The sequence below is a fragment of the Acinonyx jubatus genome, chromosome D1 (genome assembly GCF_027475565.1).
Source record: "Acinonyx jubatus isolate Ajub_Pintada_27869175 chromosome D1, VMU_Ajub_asm_v1.0, whole genome shotgun sequence".
NCBI lineage: Eukaryota > Metazoa > Chordata > Mammalia > Carnivora > Felidae > Acinonyx > Acinonyx jubatus.
The window spans coordinates 74,734,750-74,761,896 of record NC_069390.1 but is presented as its reverse complement, the minus strand read 5'-3'; the positions used below and the strand labels follow the sequence as shown (position 1 = coordinate 74,761,896).

General features: G+C 42.8%; 1 protein-coding gene across 2 annotated transcripts in view; it reads right to left on the bottom strand.

Annotated features, from left to right (window-relative positions):
* Positions 1-25,418, bottom strand: part of PIWIL4 (piwi like RNA-mediated gene silencing 4) — a 45,276-nt gene extending 19,858 nt beyond the window's left edge. For both annotated transcript variants that reach the window (XM_027040041.2, XM_053203827.1), the window contains exons 1-10: positions 25,255-25,418; positions 23,986-24,064; positions 21,063-21,188; positions 18,943-19,157; positions 14,252-14,373; positions 12,754-12,834; positions 11,051-11,248; positions 9,184-9,295; positions 4,692-4,815; positions 2,181-2,298 (exon numbers count right to left, since the gene is read on the bottom strand). In XM_027040041.2, the coding sequence (XP_026895842.1) occupies positions 2,181-2,298; positions 4,692-4,815; positions 9,184-9,295; positions 11,051-11,248; positions 12,754-12,834; positions 14,252-14,373; positions 18,943-19,157; positions 21,063-21,188; positions 23,986-24,064; positions 25,255-25,323 (1,244 nt within the window). In that variant the 5' untranslated portion in view covers positions 25,324-25,418. The remainder of the gene's footprint in view (positions 1-2,180; positions 2,299-4,691; positions 4,816-9,183; positions 9,296-11,050; positions 11,249-12,753; positions 12,835-14,251; positions 14,374-18,942; positions 19,158-21,062; positions 21,189-23,985; positions 24,065-25,254) is intronic.
* Between the last annotated feature and the right edge of the window lie 1,729 nt (positions 25,419-27,147).

Here is a 27,147-nt window from a genome sequence, read left to right as displayed (position 1 = left end):
CTTCAAACGGGTGATGTAATGATTAAACTGACAACACCTGGAAACTGCTACCACAGGACCGGGCACATGCTAATGTGCTCAATAAATGTGAGCTATTTTTCCTGATAATAAACTTGCTAACAAAGAGATATTATGGAGCTTCTGCCGGTGGAGATGTCTTCTGGGAATATGTGAATTAGTTGGCTTAGGAATGGATGAATGATGACAAAGGAGGGAGCATATGGACTGAGGCTTCAGAAGACTCATTGGATAGACATGGCAGCAGGAAGATCATGGGGAGAATATTAGTATTAGCAATATTAACCGCTTTATATTTGTATAGTACTTCAAGGTTATAACTTAGTAAACCTTAACCACAGCTGATGTATAACCTCATCGGATTATGATACACGGTCATCTCTATTAAGCTGTAAATTCCTTCAGGAGAGGTACCATACCGACTTCACCTCCTGGCCTCCACGGTAGCCGGCACATGATAAGCCGGGCACTCACCGAAGACACTGAGGAGACCCATGCATTGCCTAGTAAAGCCTCCCCTCTCTCCTTAAAGGAGCTCAAACCCCTTTACAGTGACTCTGTGCAACAGTTCATTATTTCCATCTGTTAATGCTATGTGCGGTCCGGTCACATTGAATACTTGGAATTAATTATTTTCCGGCAGATGCTATCTGCCCAAGATGAGATGGGTAGGGTGATCTCCAGTCAGGAAACTGGGTTGAAGTCAATGGGATTCCTGAAAGGTGGCAGGGAGAGGTGGCAGGAAGAGTAATCCAGAGCCCAGAATAAGGGGAGAGAACCAGGAGACTTCTCAAGTAGGCATAAGCCTGGGGGGTACCCAGGATGAACGACATAAAGCATAGCCACAAAATGGAAAACTATGAAATCACGAGGATGATATTAGAGATTCACATTTATCCTATGGAAATGTTCAAGAAAAAGTTACAAAAACAATGCACAGGGGCGCCTGGGTGGCTCAGTTGGTTGAGCGTCCGGCTCCGGCTCAGGTCATGATCTCGCAGTCTGTGAGTTCGAGCCCCGCGTGGGGCTCTGTGCTGACAGCTCAGAGCCTGCAACCTGCTTTGAATTCTGTGTCCCCCTCTCTCTCTGCCCCTCCCCCACTCACGCTCTCTCTCTCTCTCTCTCTCTCTCTGTGTCTCAGAAATAAATAAACATTAAAAAAAATTTTTAAAAAACACAATGCACAGTGCTATGCCATTTTCCTAAAATGAACATTATTACATGCATTTAAAAATATTTGAAATGATATACACCAATCAGGATTCGTTCACGCATTAAACAAACATTCACTGAATACACACACACACGTTTCGGTCTACATAAATTTCCAAATTTGTCCTCCAAGTTATGTATCTTTAAAGAAAAAAAAGGCCATTCTACAATGTTGTCCAGTAGAAATATAAAGCAACCCACATATGTAATTTAAAATTTTCTAAATAGCTGCATTACAAAAGTAAAAACTGTCAAATAAAATTATTTTTAAAATATACGCCGTTAACTCAGTAAGTTGAAAATGTGATCATTTCAAGATGTGGGCACTAGCCACATACGTCCTACAGTTACATGAGGCTATAGCAGGGGGCAGTGAAGTTTTACTAGGTCAGAAGGGAAAACAGGAGCAGCTGGGATCCCAAGAGACAGCCAACTGTCAGAAAGAGGACAGGAGTGCAGTCTGAGGGCCAGATGGGCTAACCCAAAGGGCACACAGCATTCCTAAGCTTAAAGAACACACAGTAGAAATCTTCTAATGGTCACTGTGCTGAGGCCACTATATTGAGACTGAACATTTTTGACCCTGAATATTGGGGGGCTGAGGTGGCTGTGGTTTTTTGTTTTTTTAATTACAACATTTTTCTTCATTCGATTTTTTACCCAAACCTGCATGTTTTACAAAGAAGAAAGCAAGAGTCATCTAGTTGAAGCCGGGTGGTAGTTCTGTCAGCATGGACCCCAACCACCTCCCCGCCACCTCCCCACAGGCTGTACTCCTGAGCATCTGGGGTGAACCTCTGGTTCCGGCAAACGCAATTCAAAAGTGCCTTGCTCTGAGTCAGTAGGAAAGAGACATGTTCATCAAGGAATGAAACGTTTCGTAGACCATCCAGTTCCATAAACTAGGCCTTAGGAAGGACATCCTCTGACCCCACAAAGCAGCCCAGTACCTCTGGATGTCGTCAGCAAGCCTGGCCAGGCGCTGCTGCCTTCCCAAAGGACTGAGGCGTGTTTCTTCAGCCACAGCCTTCATCAGCCGGAAGTCAGAGGTTGCCTGGCAGGTCAGCCCTATGAATGTAAATGAAAACAAAGTGGAAAAATGAACACGCAATGTAACCCAGCCCAGCTCAGGCAGACTGTAAGCTTTCCACTTAAACGGACTCAGATCTAGCATCTGGATGCAAAAGAAACGCAAGCCACACATGTCATTTTAAATCTTCTAGCAGCCATACTGGAAAAAAGCCAAAAAGAACAGATGAAGTTACTTGAATAGTATATGTTACTCAACTCAATATATCCAAAATGTTATCATTTCAACATGCAATCACTACATAAAAACTAAGGAGCTCTTTTCTCTTTTTCATACTAAGTCTTGGAAATCCAGTCTGTATTCTACACTCACAGCATGTCTCCAGCTGGCCCTTCAGTCACATTTCCAGGGCTCACTAAACACATGTGGCCAGTGGCCACCATATGGGACTGTGCAGATCTAGAATACCACGAAGAAGGATCATCCCTTCCTTCAAATATTATATCCTTATTAATTTTTCTAATTGTGAAATAAATATATACATATCGTAACTGATTCCCAAAATGCAAAAGGCAGAAAGTCCTCCTTGCTTAGTCCTGCCCTATTAATCAAATGAACATGATCAAAAGTACTCGGGACAGTTACTCAGATTCTACTGTAGAGTGAGGATTACTTTCTAGAACTCATGCAAAAGGGAAACAAGGATCACTTTGGTACCATGCAAACAATGTACCTGAAGAAAATCAAAGTCATATTGCTTCCTATGCTAGGGAAGCTCAAAAATGTTAAAAACAAGCTTGGTTTTATATGATCCAGCAATTCCACTACTAGGTATTTACCCAAAGAAAATGAAAATGCTAATTTGAAAATATATATACATCCTACGCTTATTGAAGCATTCTTTGTAATAACCAAGATATGGAAGCAACCCAGTGTCCATCAATAGAAGAATGGATAAAGAAGATCTGGTGTGTGTGTATGTGTGTATACACAGACATACATACACATACACATACATACACAACGGAATATTTTTCAGCCATAAAAAAGAATGAAACATTGCCATTTGCAACAACATAGATGGATCTAGAGGATATAATGCTAAGTCAAATAAGTCAGACTGGGAAAGACAAATACCGTATGACTTCACTCGTACATAGAATTTAAGAAAGAAACAAAAAACAAAGAAAAAAAAAGAAACAAACAAAAGGAAAGACACCTAAATATAAAGAACAAACTGGTGGTTGCAAGAGGGGAGGTGGGTGAGAGGATAAGTGAAAGAGATGAAGGGGAGGAAGGGTACACTTATCCAAATGAGCACCGGGTGATGTACAGAATTGTTGAATCGCTATATTGTACACCTGAAACTAATGTAACACTGTATGTTAATTACACTAGAATTAAAAAGATAAATACAAAAATTTTTTTAAATACTCAGGCACAGGTAACAGTTAATGCAAAGGCCCTGAGGTAACAGTATACATGGTGTTACCATTTGTAAACTATTCCTGTATTAGAAGAGTTTAACCTTGAGAGCTTATTTCTTATTAATTACTAGCACCTCTAGAGTCTCTCACAAATAAAGTTAACTCACACTGGTTTTTTGGCTACTCCCTTTTAGCTCTCTAACTGGATAACATCATAGTAAAGGTTTCTACTTCTAAGCTTAACTGACTCCCTAGAATCCCCTTTCTTATTCTGGGGTGAGAGGTACCATAAGAAAGAAATTAAGATCTGAAATCAGACAGGTAAAAGTTTAAATCCTAATCCTGCCTATTAAAAGGCATGGGACTTAAAGCAATCTGCAAGGTTTGGTTCCCTCACTTATAAAATGGAAATAATTATAATTATACTTAAATCACACAGAAGTCAAATAGAACAGTGTGCGTCAAAATAATAATAATAGTAATAATAATAATAATAATTGGAGCAGCAAGAAACTTTGGTAGGTGAAGGACAGGCCTACGACCTTCAGGGTGCTGACGGTTTTCTAAGTGTACACTCACCCCAAACTCATTCAATGGTATTAGTTAAATATGCAGAGCTTTTGACATGTCAATCACGACCTCAATGAAGTGGTTCAAGATACATACATAAAAGACTGAATAATGCACGTAAAAAAAAGAGAAGCTTGGTTTTCAGAAAATATCTGGTGGCCTCTTTTATGTCAAAGTAACAAACAGAGCGCATGAGATTAAAAAAGCTATATAACTCTTATTGTGCCAAGCAATTTCCAAAGGGCACTCTACCCTCCCACTTTCCTCTATAAAACACATCACTTAGCAGGCCCACCGTCCATGGGTTAAATGAATGCTCTGGCACTCCACTAGCTGCCCACTGCCTGGATCCTTGAGCCTTGATATGCTTTGAGCATATGCCTTGAGCCTTGGATCAAGAGCCTGACTGATAGAGTATAAAGCATAAACGTTACCTGTTAGAAAGCAGAGCTCGGGTATCAGGTGGGCCACCCGAGGCTCAGTGTTGTCATTTCTCTTGGTTTTCAGCAGACTAACAAGCACTGGCTGGTTTAGGTCAGATAAAGTAATATCATATTGCTATAGAATGCAAGATTAATGAGGGAAAAATTAATATGGAAACACTGTAAAATAAGCATCGTTGCTTATAAGCCACAAGATAATCCTAAAGTGAATAGATAAATCTTTCCAATAAAGAAAAAAAAATCCCTAGGAATCCCTATGATTACCCACTCATTTCTACTTCCCTCCTAGGACTCATCTTTTACTTCTCAGAGTCAGTGTTATGATTTTAATGATTATCTTTTACAATGCGATGCCCAGGCATTTTGTAGATTAAAACAGAAAAGAAGTTATTTCCTTGCCTCATCCAGAGTCAGAACAGCCTCTAGCTGGCTGTGTACACAGTTTAGTGGCCCCAGTGGAGGGGACTCAGTGCCAGCCTTTCCACTATTGATGACTGAGGCCTGCAACTCCATGTGTAACTAACTGGCTCTGAGCATCTATAGTCATTCTGAAAATATCCATACACAAATTGGGGGTGTGGGTTATATTGAATGAACCTCAGATTTCCCAAAAAAGCATGACTGTCTCCTTAATTTCCAGGACAGCCTGATGTTATAGGGAAGCAGCTTTGAAGTCTGGCAAATGTGAACCTGATCCTTGGCTCTTCTGTTTAATTGGACTGTGACACTGGGGAAGTTACTTACCTTTCCTCATCTATGAAATGAGGTGAACAGTAGCTCAGAGGCATCTGACATAAACCACTAGCATGGTGTCTGGTTTCTAATGAGTCCTTGGCAACTGTTCACTCCTATCCCACCCCCTTTCCCTTCCTAACCTTGAATTTCAACATTCTCACCTTGCCAAAAGTTCATTTACCTTCCAACAGCAGAGGTTCCGATTACCACTCTTTTCCGGTGTAATTTACTCAACACTAATGACAGAACAACTGGAATTATAATCTACAAAATGCCTGGGCACTATGTGATGCCGACATCAATAATCATAATTAAGGAGGCAAGAAGTGAGAGTTTCTCTATTCAGTAAGGACTCCTAGTCATTAAAATAAAACAATTCAGGAAATTGCAGTTTGAAGCGCTGATTGCAATGAATGCTATAGCTAAAAAGCTTGGCGAAGTCTTCGTAGAAGGAGAGTTTGGTACGTGACTTCGTCAGTAAACATCTCACGCTTACTACGTTCCAGGGACCACAGTGGACACAGAGATGGAAGAGGCACAATCCCTGATACAACTACACCCTCTACAAACAAGGTATGAGAAGTACAAGGATGACATACTAAGCACCTCTACTTTTCCTCACTTAATCTTAACAACAAACCTATGAGACAGATACTAGTTCATCCCCTCCACAGACAAGGAAATATCATGAGAAGTGAAACAACCCTCCCAAGGTCCCAGAACTGGGAATCAGCACAGCCAGGATTTATCCTCTAAGACTTGGGAACTTCTGCTTATTACACCATTCAGTACTGGGTCCCTGGGGAGAAAGGTGGTGGTAGGAAGACAATACATGGATGGTGAATCAGGGAAGGCTTCACGAAGGAAGCAGAGCCCAAAAGAGCACCTTGAAGAGAATACGGGAGTATAAAGATTCGCCAGGAAGAGGGTATTGCATTTACCTGGCACGTGGCCAAGAATTGTCTCCCCTAAACTGTGTCATAAGGTAATCTTTACTTTCTCCCTTGCCCAGTTTTCTTAGCATTTGAAAATATTTTTCATGGTAAAATAAAATGGAGAAATATAAAAGTCAAAATCAAGATGTCCACTTTGAGAGTTGACTACATTGTAATTTAGTGTTCCTTTTCCTGGGACAGAGAGGAAGACATTCTAGAATTGGCACAATTTCCTTCTTTTTCTCCCTAATTACAACATACGTGCAGTGAACCGCAACTCATTACAAAGAAAGTGAGTGGGATTTTACCATGATTCTCTTTTCAGAATGTCACAGGTCCTAAAAATACCTCTGTTCAAGGAGGAACAAATTTAATCATGCAGGAAAGAAACCCAAATGTTCAACAAGCTTGGTGGTTAATAAACAAACACTTATGGAGCGCATCATGCACAAGATGCTCTGCTAGGCGCTATTCATCACGGGTTAACCAAATGCCATCCCTGTTCTACAAGGAAGACATTCTAGAAGCAACATGATGCGTGATACAAGTGCTCAGAGAAGAGAATCACTAGCTCTTCTGTGAATATGACAGGAAGCAAGGTCAGAGAGGACTTTGCAAATGCGGTGACACGTGACTTGCAAGTTAAGGGTTTAGCTGGTGGTGAAGGGGAAAGGTGTGGTGTGGATTTATGCCAGTGTCTAGTGGACACGAGCAAAGGCTGAGAAACATTTAGTGACAGTGAGTGGATGGGGTGACAGCAGCATGGGGTGACTGGTGGCAATGCGGTGACAGATGAGGCTGAAAGGGGAGATGGGACCAAAGTGTGTGATGCCAGAGATGAAGAAAGGGGAGGCTGGGAAAAGAGGGGCCGGGTCTCCAGCATTTATCCAGCGTTTGCCATGTGCAGGTACTGGGCTAAAAGCTCTGTAGGCATGGCTACCTCATTCTATGCTTCCGCTACAGGCCCCATGAAGGCAGATCAATGATTCCCCTTCACAGATGACCCTCCAGGTTTAGTGATTTGCTCAAGGTCACACAGCCAGTGCCAGGAGTACCTTATTCTATAGCCTATGCTCTTAACCACCTTTCTGGGTAGCATTTCAGGAAGATGTGTTTGGTGGCAGTGAGGATAACAGGGCACAGCGAAGACAAAGCTGGGGCAAGGGCACCATAAGAGGGTGACCCAAATCTTCCAGGTGGGGATCCGTGAGTCGTCTTGCATTCATGCAGCGGTTATAGGGCTGAGGAAGGGAGATGGGGTCCTGGGAGAATCCACAGGTAAAGAAGGCAGGACCGATGTTGGTGACAACTGAATGAGCAGGTGAGGGTAAAGAAGAGGACGGAAGCAAGAGGTTGAATTTCCAAGGAGAAACGGGAGTGTGAAAGACAACAAATTCAGAATGAATGATGTTAGTCTGAAATGCCTGCAGGACATTCATGAAAATATGGTCCGAAAATGGAAATGAGTATAATTCACGAATAAGGGCAAAAATACTGTATTTGAGAGGTCTGGAGATATGAAGAGGAGATCCTATATGAGGGAACCATGGTGAATAATCGCATTTAAGACCTGAAGGGAAAAGAAGGGGAAAGCATCAAAGGAGGCTGAAACTCAACAACAAAATCTGGGGGGGAGCCATCAGGGCTGTGCCCAGGAGTCAAAGAGGAGAGCCACTCAGTCGGGTGGGAGTGGTCACTGGTGTCACGTGCCACAAAAAGCCCCTTACAATAAGTTCAGTAGCTGAATTTGACTTTAAAGGGAGCTATTTCCATAGCAGCAGACTGGATGCCAGACTACGGAGGTTTCAGGGAGGAAGAACAGAGGAGGTGCTTGGAGCCAGTGAAGATGACCTTCCAAAGAAATCAGCTAAGGAAAAAAAAATTATACATATATATTCTTGAAAGTATAGAAAGGAAGAGTTTTCGCTATGTGTTCGTTTTCTGAAATATCTGTGAGATTCTGGAGACTGAAATACGATTGTACATGAAAGAGAAGGAGCCTCTGTAAGGAACTCAGAGGGGAAGGCGGGGGTAGAGGTAACAGTGATGGTGATAATTGTGAATCACGCTCCTGGAGGCAGCGGGAGATTCCATCAACAAATGTTTGAGTATCTGCTACGTGCAAGGCAAGGCACCGTGTTCCCCTGGGTATCCAGAAATAAAGAGCCCAAAGTTCAGGAGGGAAGTCAGACCCTTCACATCCTGCCCATGATAATGTGATGGGGCTAAATGCAGGAAGGGGCCCCTGGGGAGAGTGCCATGGGGCTTGCCTGAGAGTTGACGGCTGAGCTGAGTATTGAAGAGTGTCGATGACTGGCTGGCTGGCTGTGAAGGGGAGTCCAGGAAGAGGAAGTAACATGCATGAGGATGCAAGGGGGTGGGGGGTGGGTAGGAGTAACTGACTAAAGGAACCACAAACATAAGCACAGCAGAACAAAGGAAACGAAAGTGGTAACAGATGAGGCTCCAGTGGCAGGAAGTGGCCAGATCATAAAGGGGCTTTGCCCAGGAGCTTAGGACTGGCTTCTAAGGTACTACAAAGTCATGGAAATACTTTAAGCAAGGAAATGACATTATCAGATACACTTTTAAGGGAAATTACTCAGACTACAGGAAGAAGGACAACAGGAGACAGGATCAGGTCTGAGGCAAGCCAGGGAAGGCAGGCTTGGAGGGGAAGAGACAAGTCGAAGAATTATGTCAGAAGCTGTCTCAGCCTGACAATTTGGGGGACTTGTTAGCTCTGGAAAGGAACAGAGAGACTTCTCTAAACTAAGACGAAGAGAGACGAGAATAAAGTACAAAAGTCCAACCTGCTTATAGTAATCCACATAGGTGATCTCAGTGCCATCCTGCTTCTGAAAGGTGTGCGTGGGCTTCACCGACCAGTCAATATCATCGATGCGGTAGGTTTTGTTATTGTATCTGGGAAATGCAAGAAATCTTCACAAATGTTTCCAAATCATACAAGCGGCTATTTCACTACAGTTTAATTCAAAGTATTAGACTCCAGAATTTCAGAAATTACAATAGTAATACAAGAATAGTCTTTTTTTTTTTTTTTTTTTTTTTTTTAATGATTGGCTCTTATCTGAGAAGAGCATTCATTAACTCTTCAGGATACAGGAAGACCTCCATTCTCCAACAAAACTGGTAAGGAAGTCATTAGACCATAATCTTTGTCAATGAGAGACACTCTAACTTCAGATAAATTATTCCTGTTATGTTCAAAGGGTGAAGCATTGCTCAAAGCTTTCCCATTTTCAAAGCTTTCCCATCAGCTTCTGGTATCACTCAGAGTTTTTGAGCTCCCAGACAGTTCTTCTGCTAAAAAGCACCTGAAGAAGGTTGATCAACCATGCCAGCTGGGTATCCCACGTGATCTCCCATCGAGGGCTGGCCCTCAGCCAAACTGCAAAGCAGGCTGGCTAAGATCATTCTAAAGTCTATTTCCCCCTGCAGCACTATGTGGCCTGGAATATTCTTGCATGCTGCCCCAGCCTCAAGACAGGAACCTCCTTGTCAGCGCTGTCTCCTAGGCTCTTGGTTCTTTGCAAGGTTACTCTGGAATAGTGTGATAAGCTAATTCTTGGCAATCATGACAAGAGGATCAAGGGGTGGCCTTCTCTCCTCAGGTGGTATGGAAGACAACCAGGCCTATGGCCCTGCTATATAACCCAGAAAAAACAACTTGAAGTGTAAATTCCAAGCCAGATTAGAAAGAGGATTAACACGTCCTCTAGAAGAACTGTCTGTGGACTGAAGAAGGACATGGTAAGCTTTGTGGTTGGTACTCAGGAAGCAACCTAATCTATCCGTGTTTAACTCAGTTCAATGTGCATGCAGGGAAAATTATATGCAGATAAACCTCGGGATTTGAAAGATCTTGGTCTTAAAGCCCCTCTAATCTTACAGAGAAAAGAGACATGGACCTGATGTTCTCTCCTGTGATGGAATAAAATGAAATAAAAGGGTTATGACCAATGTGCTATGGGAACAGCACAGGGGAGGTAACTGAGTACTTCCAGCTGAGTGGACAGGTGATGGCTTCAGAAAAGCAGTGAGGTATGAGCAGGACTTTGTGGAAACAGAACTTTAAAAAGGCAGAATTAAGGGTGGAAAATCCAGGCAAAGGCACTGCAGCAGCAAAGTGCAGACTCTCAGGAGTGGGGAGAGGGGTGCAGCAAGAGATGCTGTAGGGCCGTGTGAGGAGTGGACGGTCCCTGAAGGCCACTCCAGGAAGTCTGAACTCTAGTCAACTGAGAATGGCCAGGTCTAAACAGGCCAGTAAACTGATCAGATCTGTGCTCAGGACAATGCCCTGTGGCTATTCCTGTTCCCAAACAGCATAAAGAATTCATTCCCTCGGGGCGCCTGGGTGGCTCAGTCAGTTAAGTGTCCGACTTTGGCTGAGGTCAAGATCTCACAGTTGGGTACAGTGTTCGGATAATTATCCATGGTTCGTGGGTTCAAGCCAAGCCTCGTGATGCGCTCTTGTGCTGACAGCTCAGACCCCGGAGCCTGCTTTGGATTCTGTGTCTCCCTCTCTCTCTGCCCCTCCCCACTGCTCACACTTTGTCCCCCTCTCTCTCTCTCTCAAAAAATAAACATTAAAAAAATTAAAAAAAAAAAAAAAAGAATTCATTCCCTCAGGAAGTTTTCTTAAATGCAGGCTCTTACCTTGTAAGGACAATGAGACCCAGCAGCCGTTTTTCACACGTCTGGGTAAAGCAGGACATAGTAGTTTCCTGGCGGAGATCAGTCATGAATTCCAGAACAGTCTCATTCCGGAGTATTTTATAACTCACATCAGCAGTAAATAGGAGCCTGCTCTCAAACCGTGACACAGAAATAGCAAACCCAGGCCAAAGGGACAACCTTCAAATAGATAGATAGATAGATAGATAAATTTGAAATGCCCTATCATAAAACAATAAACATCTTTAGTGATGATTTGATTTTACGCTCCAATTTTCCTGATTTTATAGAACACTCTTTCTTCAGTCTGATTTCTTCCAGTTGCTGACTAGAATCTTTAGTTATTTCTAGCTGGGGAGTGTCTTTAAGCATATATTTATGATAAATGCATCCCAGAGAACAGCATCCCCCCTCCTTGGCACTACCGACATTTGGGACTGGATCATTCTGTGTCAGGAGCCGTCCGGAGCCCCGCAGGATGTTTGGCAATATCCCCTGACCTCTACCCACCAGAAGCCAGGCATAGCCTCCACACCGTGACGACCGAAAATACTTCCGGACGTTGCCAAATGACCCCTGGGGGACAAACCTGCCCTTGGTTGGGAGCCACAGCTGTAGGATTACTACATTTATGGAGTTGTGCATCCCAGCACAAAAACTTCAAGGTTCAGAAAAGCACGCAGACTCAACGGTGAAGACAGTGTACAGATTTCACGAGAGCAAGAAATAATCTAAATGACATCACATGCAAACACACAAAGGGACACCACAGCAGAGGCTACAACTCCTTTCTACATTCATGGATATCATGGATTGAAGTCTTAAAAAAGAAAAATTTATGGAAAAGACATGAAAGAACAGGCAAATATGTTTTTTTTAATTGTTTCAGTTTACTTTGCGGACTTGATTCACAGCCAGCCTTTAGGACAAGCATGTGCGCTGGGCACCCACTCCAGCCCAGCACAACACTGGACCTACAAGAATTTCTAATCCAGGTTAGGAGATAAGTGAGAGCACCAACAGGGTGCTTGCCATGGACTACTCTGTCACACTGAACTAACATATGGAAACCCGGCCATGTTCTCCCTACCTGCCAGCAGGCTAAACACTGTGCCCCTCGTTTTCTTTTATGCACTCCTTCCTTTGTTTACCCATCTGTCTTTGGGTTACCCACTGCCTCTCTGTCTTTAGCTTGACCACATATTTGGGAGAGCTGACAACCCGTTGCAGACATAGCCGACCACCTTCCCGAAAGCAACCACTCCCCAGTTCAGAGTGAAAAGTCTTCCCCGTTTAGTTGACTGGTTCGTGTGACCTCTGCTGACCCAACATCAACCAAACTTCCTGTCAGCAAGAAAGCAGAGTATCAATATGTGGTATAACATAATATAGCTTATTCTGCTTTCATTACTACTTGTCATGCACAAAAAACTCAGTTTCTGAATTCCTTCCACGACTTATGATAATGATCTAGCACACTAATATAAGAAAACAGGCTGCTAGATTCACACTGACATTCACCATTCTATAAAAAAACCTTGAAAATTAAAAAAATCCATTACTTTTCATAATACACAGTCTCTCAGAGGAGGCATAATGGCATAACATCGCATAATATTGCATCGTAAATTATGTTCTTCACGTTACCACAATTTCAGAGTAACAGAAAATATAAATAAACCTACTTGTGTTGGGGAATTTCCACTGGTTCAGAAGGCTTATAGAAGTTCCGTCCTATTTGGTACATGGCCAACTTTTTTAAGATCCTGCAAGTATATATATTTTTAAATATTTGGTAAACATCAGTTAATAACGGTATAATTCTAAGTTTGTACCCATGCTGAACATCCTGATAAGAGTATGTAGAAAGTATAGAACTCTCATTCTTCTAGCGCTGGAAGGTTTGGATGCTAAATATAAGCATGTGTGTGTATATGAGAACTATCACTTCCTCATATTTGAGAATGGTATCACTGAAATTGCTTTTGTCCTCCGCGCTTAACTGCAATGCTAAATACGTGGTCACCAATAGGACTGTGGTTGTCACATACTGGTTAGCATGGATGGAGCGAGGCAAGCCATGTTTGAAGGCTCTTCTGATGTCTTCTCTGATTTGAGGTGGGGAAGCGGCTTCTCATGAGGCTACTCAAGCTCCCCACATGGCATGGCTGCCTCTTCAGCAACTAACATCCTGGTCACCTGTGGAACTGGACACATCACTGATCTGAGGCTGCCCACCGCATGAGGGAAGTATACACATTTCAGGTCAGAAAACATGGGTTATAACTCCATGATTTTGGCTGCCATATGACACTGAGCCTCAGCCTGCATATCTGACCATACTGAACACATGACCTAAGGCTGCTCAGCAAGATGTCTGACTAGAATTAGGAAATAATACATCCGGGGGTGGGGTGGATTCCTTTACGTGCCCAACCCAACAACCAAACTCCTCCGTCCTCCTCCTGTCCAGAGGCCATTATTGAGCAAAGGGCTGGTGTCAAAGGTTTCTGGACATATCATCTTGCTGGTCCACACCAGCAGTGTGGAAAATTGTGGTTCACAAGCCTTTGTGTTGCCGTGTGTCATCTAGAAAGTGTACTCAAAATACGGATTTTTCAGGCCCCATTCTTAATGTTCTGTTTACTAGGTCCAGGGAGGGTCGAGGAAATCTGCATTTTATGGAGTTTCACCCCTCATCCCAGATAACACTGAAGCAAGTAACCCTTGCATCAATTTCAAGGACACTGAGTGGTGTAATCACACCCTTCCTTCTGCCTCAGGGGTTCATGGGGGGAAGGGCAGGGGGCTGAGGGTGGGGCGAGAGCAGAAAGCAGCTGGTAACAAGTAACAGAGAATATTTAAGCCTGGGATGGAGGGTGAGGGAGGGTAAGGAAAAGGCAACCCTCCCCCACCCACAGCTGCTATCTCTGAGACATCACAACCCTTAAGCTCTTTGTCCCCACTCAAGGAGCACTGGATGACAAGATGGGAGCCAGTGAGAGGCTGTGAGGGACTGCGGGCATAGTACTGCACGCGTACGTGAAAGTCCATGGGGAAGTGCCCCGCGGACGACACTGCTGCTCACAGGTGGCCCGCGAGATGGCTGACAGCCGTCACACCCTGGCTCCGTGATGAAAGGTGTCTCTAGCCTCAATTAAATGAACACGTGGGGTGCCTCACTTTTTGAAGATGATATTGAAGACCTGGATGCACACAGAGGAACTTGCCGGCAGCTCCCTTGTCAGAGTGATAGTCATCTTCACAGTCCCGCCTCTGTGAGTTTCACTTGACAGCTCCGTGACCTGGGAAAAGACGCACTTAATAGGCACTCCAGATTGTCCCCGGGTGTGAAAAATTAGATATGATACAGCCATCACAATTTAATATGCATTAACAAAACAAAACTGCAGGTGTTAGTAATGTAATCATCTAATCACATTACACTTGGAGGATTTTTCTATCTTGCTAATCCTAGAAAAGCAACATGTTTCTCTCCTCTTAATGGAAGATCTTAATGGAGAATCAAAATCAGGCTTAGGGTACAGAGACTTGATCCAAAGAGAAATCCAGAGCAAGGTTTCTTCATCTTATTTGGTGGGGGGAGCAGAGGCAACTTGGGGGGGCCGGTCACAAATCACTTCAAGAGTCTGATTAAAGTTGCAGGCATTGTCCCAAGAAAACTTTACATACCTGTATGCCACAATGATACACCTATTTTCAGGGTGTTCACAGACACCCAGAAGCCTATATGTGGACCGTCCTGCCCATTCTGGGTTTGTGGATTCCAAAAGACAGTCTCTCAACTGTTTTTCATAAAACAGAAGAACAGAGAAGAATAGAGGAAGAAACATAAGGAGAGGAGATTTGCAAGAGTGGAAGTAAATGTGAGGAGAAAGGGGAGTAATCAGTAGACATGAAAACAGATAGAGAATCTGCTTTTATTACTTTTTGAAACATCTAGAGAAATTCGTATGCTTCTCATTATTTGGAACAATCTTCTAACAAAAGAATGAATGCATGAAAATTTCTATACCAGCTCCCCAAGAAATGTAAAACTTTTCAGACCAGATAGGACTTGGTACAGGGTTTTGGAATAAAAGAATGATCAAATCAGTCAATAAAAATCAATGACCAAGGATCTTTCAGAAGGGTAAGGAATCAGAAGAGGTCAGCTCATTAACAGGTATTTATGTATTTTATCCCTACTTCCTATAGTTAAAGTGTAATTTCAATCACTTTCAGGTTCAACCAGAAATATAGGGCAGGAATGGTTTACTGTATGGAAACAAAGAGAAACAGGTCCCTTCACAGGGCATGAAATGATTTCTTCCTCAAATAAAATTGAGAGAAATCAGAAGGGGGTGGATGCAGGAAGAGCTCATCAACATCCGAGAGAAGTCTAGCAGGCATGATGCTCTCAAACTGCCGTAGGGACTTCAGGACAAAGGCTTCAGACAACAAAGGACATTGGCTGAGGGGCTGGTGTGGGGGTGACAGCAGTGGTCCCCACTCAGACTTCCATCTGGGATCTGCATTCCTAACAGCCCTCCAAGCAAACTCATCAATGCTGCCTATACCCTCCCTACCAAATGCCAACTCCTTGGCTCCTGTGTCTGTTAATGTCCATCCCCACACATCCAGTGCCGGGGCTGCTGGTGCCAGAGCGGGCTTTCATTTGTCAATCCACCAGCTAATCGGCTTGCAAGTCTTAGCACTTCTACACTGACAATACCTTTATCTAGTTTAGCTGTTCCAGTTATTTACCACAGGGCTTAAGAGCACATGACTGGGAATTGAACAAACCTTGGTCCTCGGCCTCTTACAGCCTGTGATACACAGCAAGCTACTATGGTTCCTTAAGACCTTTTCCCATCTCTAAAATGGGAGGAAGTCTCACCGAAGTCACAGGTTGTGAAAATCACATGAGATAATTCACTGATCTTATCCTTATCCTTATCCATGCACTCAGGAAGGTTAAATAAATGGCAGCACTTTGTACCTTTCTTCAAGGCCCCCTGACACCCTGCCCACAGTTTTCCAGGGGCACTTTATCAATCTTCCCCCTTTCTCCTGCCAACCATTCAATGGGATATGATGAGAGCAACTGCAATGTAACACAGCTCTCATGGAAACCCTCTCTCAAAGGCTTCAGTGGTCCATGGAGGGCAGTCCCTATCCCTCACCAGGACATTTAAGATTCTCCCTACGTTAGAGGCACAACTTCCATTCCTTCCTGGCTAAACGTGAATGATCAGAAGTTTCTAAAACATGCCCCTCCGCTTCTATCATTGTGCCTTTGCTCCTTCCTGTCCTTCTGTCTCGGAATTCCCTCTAACTGCCTTCATCCTCTGCATTGGTCCAAATCCTAGGAGCCAGTATTGCTTCCCTTCAAGTATCCTGCTGGGAACGATCTTCCATCAACCTGTCTATAAAGACCTTGGACAAGATACTTAACCTTTCTGAGACTCCAGGAGTGATGAGAGGATTAAACGAGATCACACATATAAAGAGCCTGGCAGAGCACGCACTCAATAATGTCACCTTGTCCTGTATTCATTTATAAATAACCTTGTGCTGTATTTAGTTGGAACTGACCTTAGCGCTAAGTTGAAGTGTTTTGACAAGAACCTTGTTCTATCTGTCCCGGTTTCCTGGTTTCCTCTATGATGGCAGTCACACACCAGGCCCCTTCGAAGTGCGGAATGAATGCATAAGAATGGCAAATAGATGTGACTAGTGACAGCCATCCAGGTCATGGCCACAGATACACAAATGGGGTCTGCAAGACAGCGGAAGGCCAGGGAGCAGCAGAACAGGACTTCTAGAACTGCACTGTGAGGGAGTACAATGAATGATTAGTGGAAGGGGCTCTTTGAACAAAAATGAGCACCCTGCAAAGTGTGTAGAGGATGGATGGGAGTGCCGGACAAGCCTGAGACAAATGAAGACCAGAATAAAAAGGTGAACATAGTAACCTGTTTGTTGGGACGCTATTTCTTTTTACTATTTCTAGTTCACTGTCACTGGGTAGCAGGTCATATGTCGATAAGGTACAAGACAACACTCTTTTGTCTAAATCCCGTATCACCTGTGTCTGGGAAGTAAAATCGATAGGCCTGACTTGTCTCACTAGGTGTTTACTCAGCTGCCTCTTCATTAGATTCCACCCCCAACAATAAGGTACATACCACATGCTCATTTTGAATGGGAAACAAGTAATATTAACTTATTCCGAGCATCTGTAGAGTAAAATTTCTCCATTTTGGTTACAATTGAAGTAAGCTGGACTACTCGAGTTGGGTATATAATACTAACATATCTAATTTACTGTTACTACAGATGTATGTACAAGAACAAGATAATTTTTAATTATAACAATACACCTGAAATATATATCGTTCAAGTATGAGAGGCGCCGTATATTAGCGTGCTATCAATATCTGGTCATAGAACAAAATATTAAATCAGTAAGGACTTAGGATGAATTCAAGTGTTTCTAAATTTACACATCTGGATTTTCCAAGCCACCAAATTTAAACCTATGGTACAACTTTCAAATTCCATATCCAGAGAAAATAATCACTCAAGTAGCTCCTATAAATGTTAGGCTCTTGTAAAAAGATATAGGCCCCAAAAGTGCTCATTAATGCATTTGTTCAGGTACCTGGGGGGCTCCATCAGTTACGCAACCGACTCTTGATTTTGGCACAAGTCACAATCCCAGAATTGTAGGATCAAGCCCTGTGTCAGGCTCCACACTTAGCATGGAGCCTGCTTGAGAGTCTCTCTCTCCCTCTTTACCTCTCCCCTACTGTATGCGCTCTCACTCTTTTAAAAATGAAAAGAATGCATTTCTTGAGGACATGCAAAGAGATTTATGTGGAGTCCAGAAATTTAAATTTATGCCTTGGTATTATCCTGTCCAAAATGTTGAACTAAAAGACTAAGCTTTCTCAGGAATAGAAGCATAAAGTTTTAATCCAATGCTCCATTTTATTTTTTTATAAAAAAACTGGTTCTTTTTGGTTTGTATCTTGTCTACTTGGGGAAAAGTTTAAAAAGGATGCCTATTTCAAGGACACGTCGCCTTTAAAAACAAAGTAGTAGTTCAAAAGTCAGTGTTTGTATTACAGCTCTTATTTTTTTTAAATGCCAGGTCGTCAGCTTCTTAATTAAGAAATCAATTACTGATGAGGTTTGTTTTCGTTGTAGTGATTTTAATACTGCCTCCGAACAAAGCATATGATAAAAACGTCAGTAACAATATATTTTAGGAGTGAAAATGTTGCAGGTATAAAAACATGGATAAAGGAATATGAATCACGCAATTGCCATTTTCAATGATCACACCATTAAAACAAATCCTTAAAACTGGTACCAATAACTCATTTCATGTGATAAAAGAAATGACAGTTTTTGAATCAGAAACGGATATAAAGTTATTTGGACTCACAGATACAAGTGTGTAGGAGCAAAAAATGTAGAGTAAATTTAAAGCTCTGAAGCCATCCACAGGCTATACGGTGTTTCTTAAAGTCTTATCTATTTGGGGAAAAGTTTAAAAAGGATGCCTATTTCAAGGACACTTTGCCTTAAAAAAAAAAAAAGTAGTAGTTAAAAAATCAGTGTTTGTATTACAGCTCTTATTTTTTTAAATGCCAGATCATCAGCTTCTTAATTAAGAAATCAATTACTGATGAGGTCTTAATTAGGAAATCTTTTTGCTCTCAGGCATGGGAACAGGAAAGAGGAAAGGAGAGAGTGAAACACTCATTCCAACTGTTAAGACAATCAGCTAACCTCTTAAATATACATGGATGAGTGTAAGTATACGCATGTGTGTGCAAGTATAAACATTAACCACACTGTACCTTTTCTTCCAGTTTCTGTGTCAGAAAAAGGATGACACCATCAAATGCTTTTGCTCTGTTAGAAAGTTCCCTATGATTATAAAGCAAAGCAATTCTCAGCCTTCTAGACTCTAAATCCGGAACATATGTCACATGATACTGGTATAGTTGCCAGTCCTGGGGCAAATCTAAATTAAAGAGGTTTGTGACCAGCTTCACAGGCACTCCACTGGAACCTGGAGAAGACAAATAAAAAACATTTTTTTAAACCAAAATAAAATCACACCATGCTAATAATGATCGCATCATTTAACACTTTTATTTGCTCCTGCATAGTTGTTGCTCGTGTCAGTGACACAAGACAAGCTCTAACAACCTATAGCCTGGTAACCTTATAGAGTCTTACAAACACACATTTAGGAATTTAAAAGGGATCATGTGTAAAGCAGACCTCGTAAGTACATAAGAGAAGACACGGACATTCTTCTCCTTGGGAAAAGAGAAGCGTCAGAATTCAACTACCCCAGGACTCCTTCCAAAACTTGCCTTCCAGCTCTGCGTCTGAAATTCAAACTGGCTCAGGTAATATTTTCAGATGCTGCTCTGAAATTATGCTGCTCTTGGATTATAAAGAAATGTCCGGTTCTTCCGTGAACACAGCTCCCAGCCCCTTGGAAATCCAGATAATCAAAAGTTAACCCCCATGCTTGTGAAAATTCTGGAAGAGTTCAATCAGTGGTTACACCACTCTACAAGTCCCAGGGAAGAGACTGAGGGGCAGGACAGGGGAGAGAAAAAGAAATTACACATCTTTTATGTGTAAAAACAGACAAGGCCTCTGGGTTTCTGTTTTCTGCACACAGGGAGGCCACGTGTGCTTCCAGAAACTGCATCCCTTACAGAAGTTTTTATTCACTTCTTCAAAACCTACAGGACAAATTCAGAGCTGGCTTCAATATAGCTGTTCTGTGCTCAAGATGGCATGAATTCCCTCTAGGACAGAATCTAGGAGGGCACAAATGCGGAGTTACTTCCAACTTCTCCTTGTAGGGAATCATCCAGTGTTCATGTTACAAAAAAAAAAAAAATTATACCAAATGGGCACTATTTTGCTTTCTTTCATGGAGGAAGTGGAAACATGAGCCCCCAAGGTGGTAAGAAAGAAAAAACATCATGTATGCCTATTTCCTCAGCTTCTACATACGGTAGATATCTGTTAGGAGCAAGGAATTAACTAATTGTGCTCTTTTAATTAAAGAAAAGCTTTCTTTTCTTTTCCTGTATCCTGGCAAATGGCAACATAGTTTAGCTGCTCATATTCGTGGACAAAGAGGAGTCATCCTAGAATATCAGAGCTGGCAAGACGCTTGGAAATCATCTATACCAGTGTTTGCAAACTGTAATCATGACCCATTAGTGCTGAAGTCATGGAAATATATGAGATGACCAATTATGTTTTACAAAATGACAGGAATGCAACAGAGTGGACCAGAGTAAGGGCAAGCATTGTCTCATGAGACTTAGTTTCAATTTTTTTGTGTTAGCGTGTGTATGTTAGACATACAATATAATACAGATAACAATATATCTATCCCTTAATTTTTTTTGCATGGTTTTAAGGAGTTTGAAGAAAACTGATCTGCCTCAGGGAGTCTCTCTTACCTTTTGGGACAGTATCACAAAGCCTCTCAACAATCTCATGAAGATAACAGACCTACTTTCCTCCAAATGCACGTGCGCACAACTCTGGGTGCAATTTCAAGGGTGAGTCTGGAAACTGGGTTAGGAATTCCAAAAATAGGCTAGATCTTTCTTTTCACGGCTTAAGTCCAGGGAGGTTATTATTTCCCATATAGGAAAAGTGCTGGGAAAGAGACAGCGCAGCTCTTTTAACCCCTATCCCAGGTGGAAGTAGAAAATCTTTTGAACAAGTGAAATGTTTTGGGGAAATATTACTATTTCTACTAACAAAGGAGAGAATTGAGGCTAAAACAATTAGTGTCTCGATAATGCCTTGAACATAACAGATGTTCAATAAGTATCTTTTAAGTCACTACATACACTTGTTTACTTTAGATCTAGAAATTCAAATTCCTTAAGCAAGCTTTGGTAACAAAGTAAGTACCGTGTAGAGAGGGTACCTGTTTTGCAATCTCTCACATGGGCCAATTTCTCTCTGGTACAGACATCCAGATCCGTGAAGTCCCGTCTGCTTTTCCCGCTTCTTTGGATGAAAGGACATCTTGCATCACCAGGAGATACACCATCTAAAATATGAAGAGAATGCCATAATGTCTCCTATTTCTTTCCAGTGATATTGCTTACAGCTACTGTATCAAAAGTGCGTTGATAACCAAAGCTCAGATTTTTGTGGCTTTAATTAAAACTGGCCCACACTGCTGAAAACAATCACGACTATACAGGAGTCATCAGCCTAAAAACTGACAATTGTAAAGGAAGCATGGTACGTTTTGTTAGAAATAACAAAGTGATGAGTTAATTCTACCTTATAACATTTTGGTCTAGTCTGCTCCTCCTCTTGGCTATGGGGAAAAAGCTCTATCCCCTAGGCCCCTCTCCACACTCACTTATGGAGGGTAGCTCTCCCTCCCTCAACTCCTGTGTAACAAACACCCTTAAGAGTCACAGACTAAGACTGTCTACACCAACCTCTTCCCAGACTGGAGCTGAATCTCTTACTGTGAAATGCCCAGAACACTGCCATCAGTTTTTATTCTAGATCATTCCCTTGGAAATGAAAGCCAGCATTTCCACTTGGGGCATGTTATTTACTCGTAGGTTCTGGAAAGTATGAAAGTCAAATCTGTTTCCAAATGAACATTTTCTGTTTAAACAGGTACGAAGAGATGCTGGTTTTTTGGATACAACATTGGTACTTCAAAGACAATATGAAAATAGAAAAATATAGAATATCGTCACAAAGTAAGTGTAGTAGTATTACTAGGAAGTAATAGTATCACGAATCTCGGAGGGCTCTGAGTTGACTACTGTCTTTTGACAAAGTCACTGCAACTGCCCCCAATGACACCATCACTTGCTCAAGACCGCTGTTCATCCCCTTCTCAGTGGAGTCTGAGTCTCCCAGGAAAGTCACAAAACTTATTTAATTTAAAAAGGTGTTTATAAAAATTATTCTTGCTATATTATCCATATCTTTCACTGCTCTTGGTTTCCAAAGGTGTTGGGTAGTTTCTAAGAAATCAATCTACCATAAGGTGGTAGTTTCCAGGGGCTAGAGGGAGGGGGAAATGGGGAGTTATTCCTTATGAGTGTAGGGTTTCAGTTTTGTAAGGTTAAAAAAATAAAAAGTCGCTCAGAGTCGGTGCTGGTGATGTGAGTCACAGCAATGTGAATGTCCTTAATGCCAATGGAGTCATACAATTAAAAACGGTTAAAATGGTACATTTTACATTGTGTATACTTTGCCACAATTTTTACAAATCAATCAATCAATCAATCAACAAACAAACCAATCAATCAATCAATCAAACAAACAAACAAATAAATCAATAAATAAACAAATCGATAAATATCACTCTCCAGCACTTGCTGGTCGCAAGTGATGGGCAGCAGGCATGGAAAGAAACTCCCAAGAGAAGCTGGACTAGCCTCTGAATGGTGCCAGGAGTGCTGGACCTGAGGTACAGCCTCTCAGAACACGTCTTCTGAGGGACCAGTTCACTTCTGTGAGCTCAGACCACAGAGGGTCCTTCAGTAGAGTTGGAAAAACCCTGGCGGAGAACAAGACAGCCAGGCACATGATGGTGGACAGACTGCTGATTCACAGAGTCTGGGAGCACCTTAGTGCTTCGAGCTTACATGGTTGTTAGCAATCAGTCAATCACTTCATAGTCAGAACAAGGGAGAAGGCTAAGAGGTTTTGGCAGTGGTCGAATGGGGTGAATTGGGTGGCCCAAAATTCGTATGTTGCAGATCTAACCCCTAATATCTCAGAATGTGACTGTATTTGGAGACGGAGTCTTTGATGAGGGAATTAAGCTAAAATGATGTCATTAGCATGAGCCCTAATCCAATATGACTGGTGTCCTCGTAAGAAGAGATCAAGACACAGACAAATACAGAGGGAAGACCATGCGAAGACACAGGGAGAAGACAGTCATCTACAAGCCAAGGAGAGAGGCCTCAGAAGAAACCAATTCCGTGGACGCCGTGGGTTTGGACTTCCAGCCTTCAGAATTAGAGATGGCACTCTTCTATTGTTCAAACTACCCAGTCCGCGGTACTTTGTCACGGCGGCCCTCGCAAACCAGCGTAGGGGCACGCCATCCCACACTGTGATAGCGGCCACTTGCAGTAGCATGTTGACAAGACCCTGAGGCCAAATCTGGGTTTGCAGTGAAGAGAGCTGCCATCAAATGGCGATGTCTACCGTGGGTGGGGAAAAAAGAAGAAAGCCGTGGCCATAGGTAAGCCAGGTTTCTTCCATCCCCGCAGGGTGGTGGCAGGAGCATCCATATATCATAAAGAATTTTTTTTTAATTTTTTTTAATGTGTATTTATTCCCGAAGGAGAGAGAGACAGCGTGAGTGGAGGAGGGGCAGAGAGAGAGACAGACAGACAGAGCGTGAGTGGGGGAGGGACAGAGAGAGAGAGACACACACACAGAATCCGAAGCAGGTTCCAGGCTCTGAGCCATCAGCACAGAGCCCGACACGGGGCTCAAACTCACAAACTGCGAGATCATGACCTGAGCCGAAGTTGGACGCTCAACCAACTGAGCCACCCAGGTGCCCCTCATAAAGAATTTTTAAAAAATGTTTTTTAATTATTCAGTGAACAGAAAAGATCAGAAAACTGGATTCCTGGTGCCTGTGGGCACCCAACTACCAAGCAGTCTCAGGAAATTCAGCAGCAGACTGTGTTTGGGGAGTCCCAAAGAAACCTAACACACAAACACGGGATCCTGCAAGAAAAGGTAAATGGAATGTTTGAGAAGTGAGCCTGCTGCTGTAACGCTGAGTGGTCACTCCTGTTCCCTTCAGATGGAGAGGAGCCGGATGGGACAGACGGGGTTGCACTTACGTGTCTGGGAAATCCTGCTCGTTCCTGCAAAGTCACCAGTAGAGGATGCTTCACTGGCACTAATATCAACAGATGTAGGCTAAAATAGGAGAAAAAAAACACCTTGGTTACATTTAAGATGTTAAATCATAAACCCAAAGGTTAACACAAAATAAGAACTGTATCATGTTTTAAGTCATCAGATTACCATGAGCCAATGCTAACAGGGAAAACACTTGAGAGATGCTAAGAGACTGCCCATTCTAGAAAAAAAGGACAAGGACAAGCTATAGTTTTCCCCATTTATCAGACCTTAATCTTGACTGTGAGCCAGACACTGCTGTCACACCCTGGAGGTGTAGAGAGGCAGCTGTGACTCTCCTGCCCGGGGAAATTCATCACACGGAAGGTGGTACCCACAAACACACACAGCTCCTGCCTTCACAGCCTCCACACGCGGGGCCTCCAGTATGAACACGTTAGTAGCAAGAAAATAAACTGGGCCCAGGCGACCTGGCTCACTAGCTCGGGTGAGGACTCTCCTGAATAAATGGGTCCCAAATTAGTTTGAAAAATAGACGGAAAGAACCCTTAATATTTTCTCTTCTCGCAGTAACTATTTCTTGTTGTTCAAGACGAAAAGTATCTTGGACTGCCAAAAAAAAAAAAAAAATGCATGAAGTCAAGAGAAAGCAATGCCATGAAAGTAAAGGCACAATGACCACAGACTACCCACTTTTGAGTACTTTTGGTACACGAGACTGCTCGAAGGACTGACAAGGAGTAAGTCACATCGCTCAAAAGTTGCTGATTTGCCAGCCAATTTAACCTCGCTGCCTTGTGTGTCGAGAAATAGCAATCGAACCTAAACCACATCTGTGCTTGAAATTACTCATTTTTATGCATGAATTGGGGAGACAAATCATATCAGGCTATATGCCCTATAAGAGTACTATCGAAGGTGCAGGAATTTTTTACCAGGAGACTTAGAACCGAGTCAAGTAATTAAGCAACACTCAGAAAGTAGGAAAGACTGACACACCGGCCTCCAGCTCCCAGTACCCTTCGCTAAGCAAAATATCTCCATGAATATCTTCCTCAGATGAGACCCCTCCCCCACCCCCGCAGAAGGGAAAAATGCGAGAAAGCCCAGGAAGGCTCAAGGCGGAAAGGGAAGATACGCCACGCCTTCCCAGCAGACAGGGAGAGGTCAGTGCAGAAGGACGCGCTGTCCACGAAGGAGGCAGAAGAGGCGAGAGCGAGACAACGTCGGCCACGCGTTCTACACACCGACGGTGCGTCCGCGGGGCTGGGGCTGCGGGCCCTGCCTCGTGCCCTCACGCGGGCGCGACCACTCATGTTCGCCACCAAGAGCACAGCGACTTCAAAGGCAGCGAGGTCTCAGTCAGGAGATTAGTCCCACGGCGGTCAGAGGGCGAGGCTGTGACGCCGGGGGGGGGGGGGGGGGGGGGGGGGGGGGCACCGTGGTGAGAGACGCAACGCAGGCGCGCGTGGGTGGAGGGGCGTGCACCGCCCACCGGGATCCCGTGGCCCGTGGCCCGTGGCTGGGGTGGGGGGAGGGGGAGGCCCGGACTTCCGTTTGCTCTCCACCACCCCCCTCAAATTTGGCATCGTCCACCCGTCTGGGTTTTGCCCGTCTTGCGTGTGTAAGGTTGCCTCGAACTTCTGGTCTCCTTTCGTCCTCTCTGCCCACTAGTGTGCGTTAACACCTAGGTGTGACAGCCACAGCGTTTTCCATTCCGTGAGTTGTCTGTTTACATCTGCTGCCATTTTTTGTTTCATCTGTTGCCCTTTTTTGAAAATCGGGTTTCTCGTGTTTTTCTTTGAGATTCGGAAGAAATTTTATTTATTTATTTATTTTTTTAACATTGCAAATAACTACCCCCGATCTATTCCGTGTTAATTTGAACTAGGAAGCCCTTCATCTAACCCAGATCCTTGATTTGGATGGAGTCAAAGCTCCACGGTTTGTGCTTTGGGAGTCTTTCCAAAGGAAAAGTTTCCCTGCCCTAAGTTTACAAGGACATTATATGATATTTTCTTTCCTTGACTTTATAGAGTGTACTGTTCACATTAAAAATCGTGTATCATTGTACAGTTCATATATACATATACATATATATGTTCATATATATTCGTATATATGTTCATATATATTCACATATATGTACATATATATATATTCATATATATGTACATATATATATATAATACTTTACCCTCTCAGGGAAGGATAGTTAGGAACTCTGGTAACTGTTAACACATGGAAAGGGCCACTGGTAAGAACAGTGAACAGAAGAACAGTGATGACTGAGCCATTCAAATCAAATTAGCACCTTCACAGGTAAGGGAAAGGGCAGGAAACTGACTTCACAAGCCCCTATAGAGTGAGACTCTTTAAACCGTGTGGTGGTTTTTCAGTATATCTACAAATTCTCTGATTCTCTTCCTCTCCGAAGGCTGAGTACAATTCCCTCCCTTGAAGCACGGGCTTCTCTTAGTGACTCTCTTCTATGTGAGAACATGGCAGAGGTGATGCTATGTGACTTCTGTGAGTAGGTCACAGAAGACACTATAGCTTCCTCCTTAATGTCTCTCTTAAATCACTTGTTCTGGGGAATATCAGCGGCCATATCAAGAGGACATTCAAGCAACCTCAAAACAAGATTTATGTGGTGAGAGACTGAGGCCTCCAACCAGCCACGACTTGCCAGAAGGTAAGAGTCTTATCAAACTTCTCATCAGAAACCAAGCAAGCTAGAAGACAAAGGAGTCCCATTTCTAAAGTGTCCAAAGGAAAAAAAAAAAAAAAAAAAGAGTAAACCTAGAATTCTAAAGCCAGAAAATATATCTTCAAAAGGAGGGTGAAATTAACGCTTTCTCAGAGAAACAAAAACGGAGAATTCAAAGCCAGCAAATCGGTACTCTAAGAAATATAAAAAGGAAGTCTTTAAGTAAAAGAAATATGAGACTGTACAGAAAATTGAATCTATATAGAGAAATGAAGAGTCTAGCAATAAATAAATGTAAAATAAAGTGCGTATTTTTGCATTTTTATTTTCTAAGATAGCAATCCTAAGCAAAAATAGTAGCAATGTGTTGTTGCATATATGTATTGTTTTATATAGCATACATAAAAATAAAATGCATGCCAACAATAGC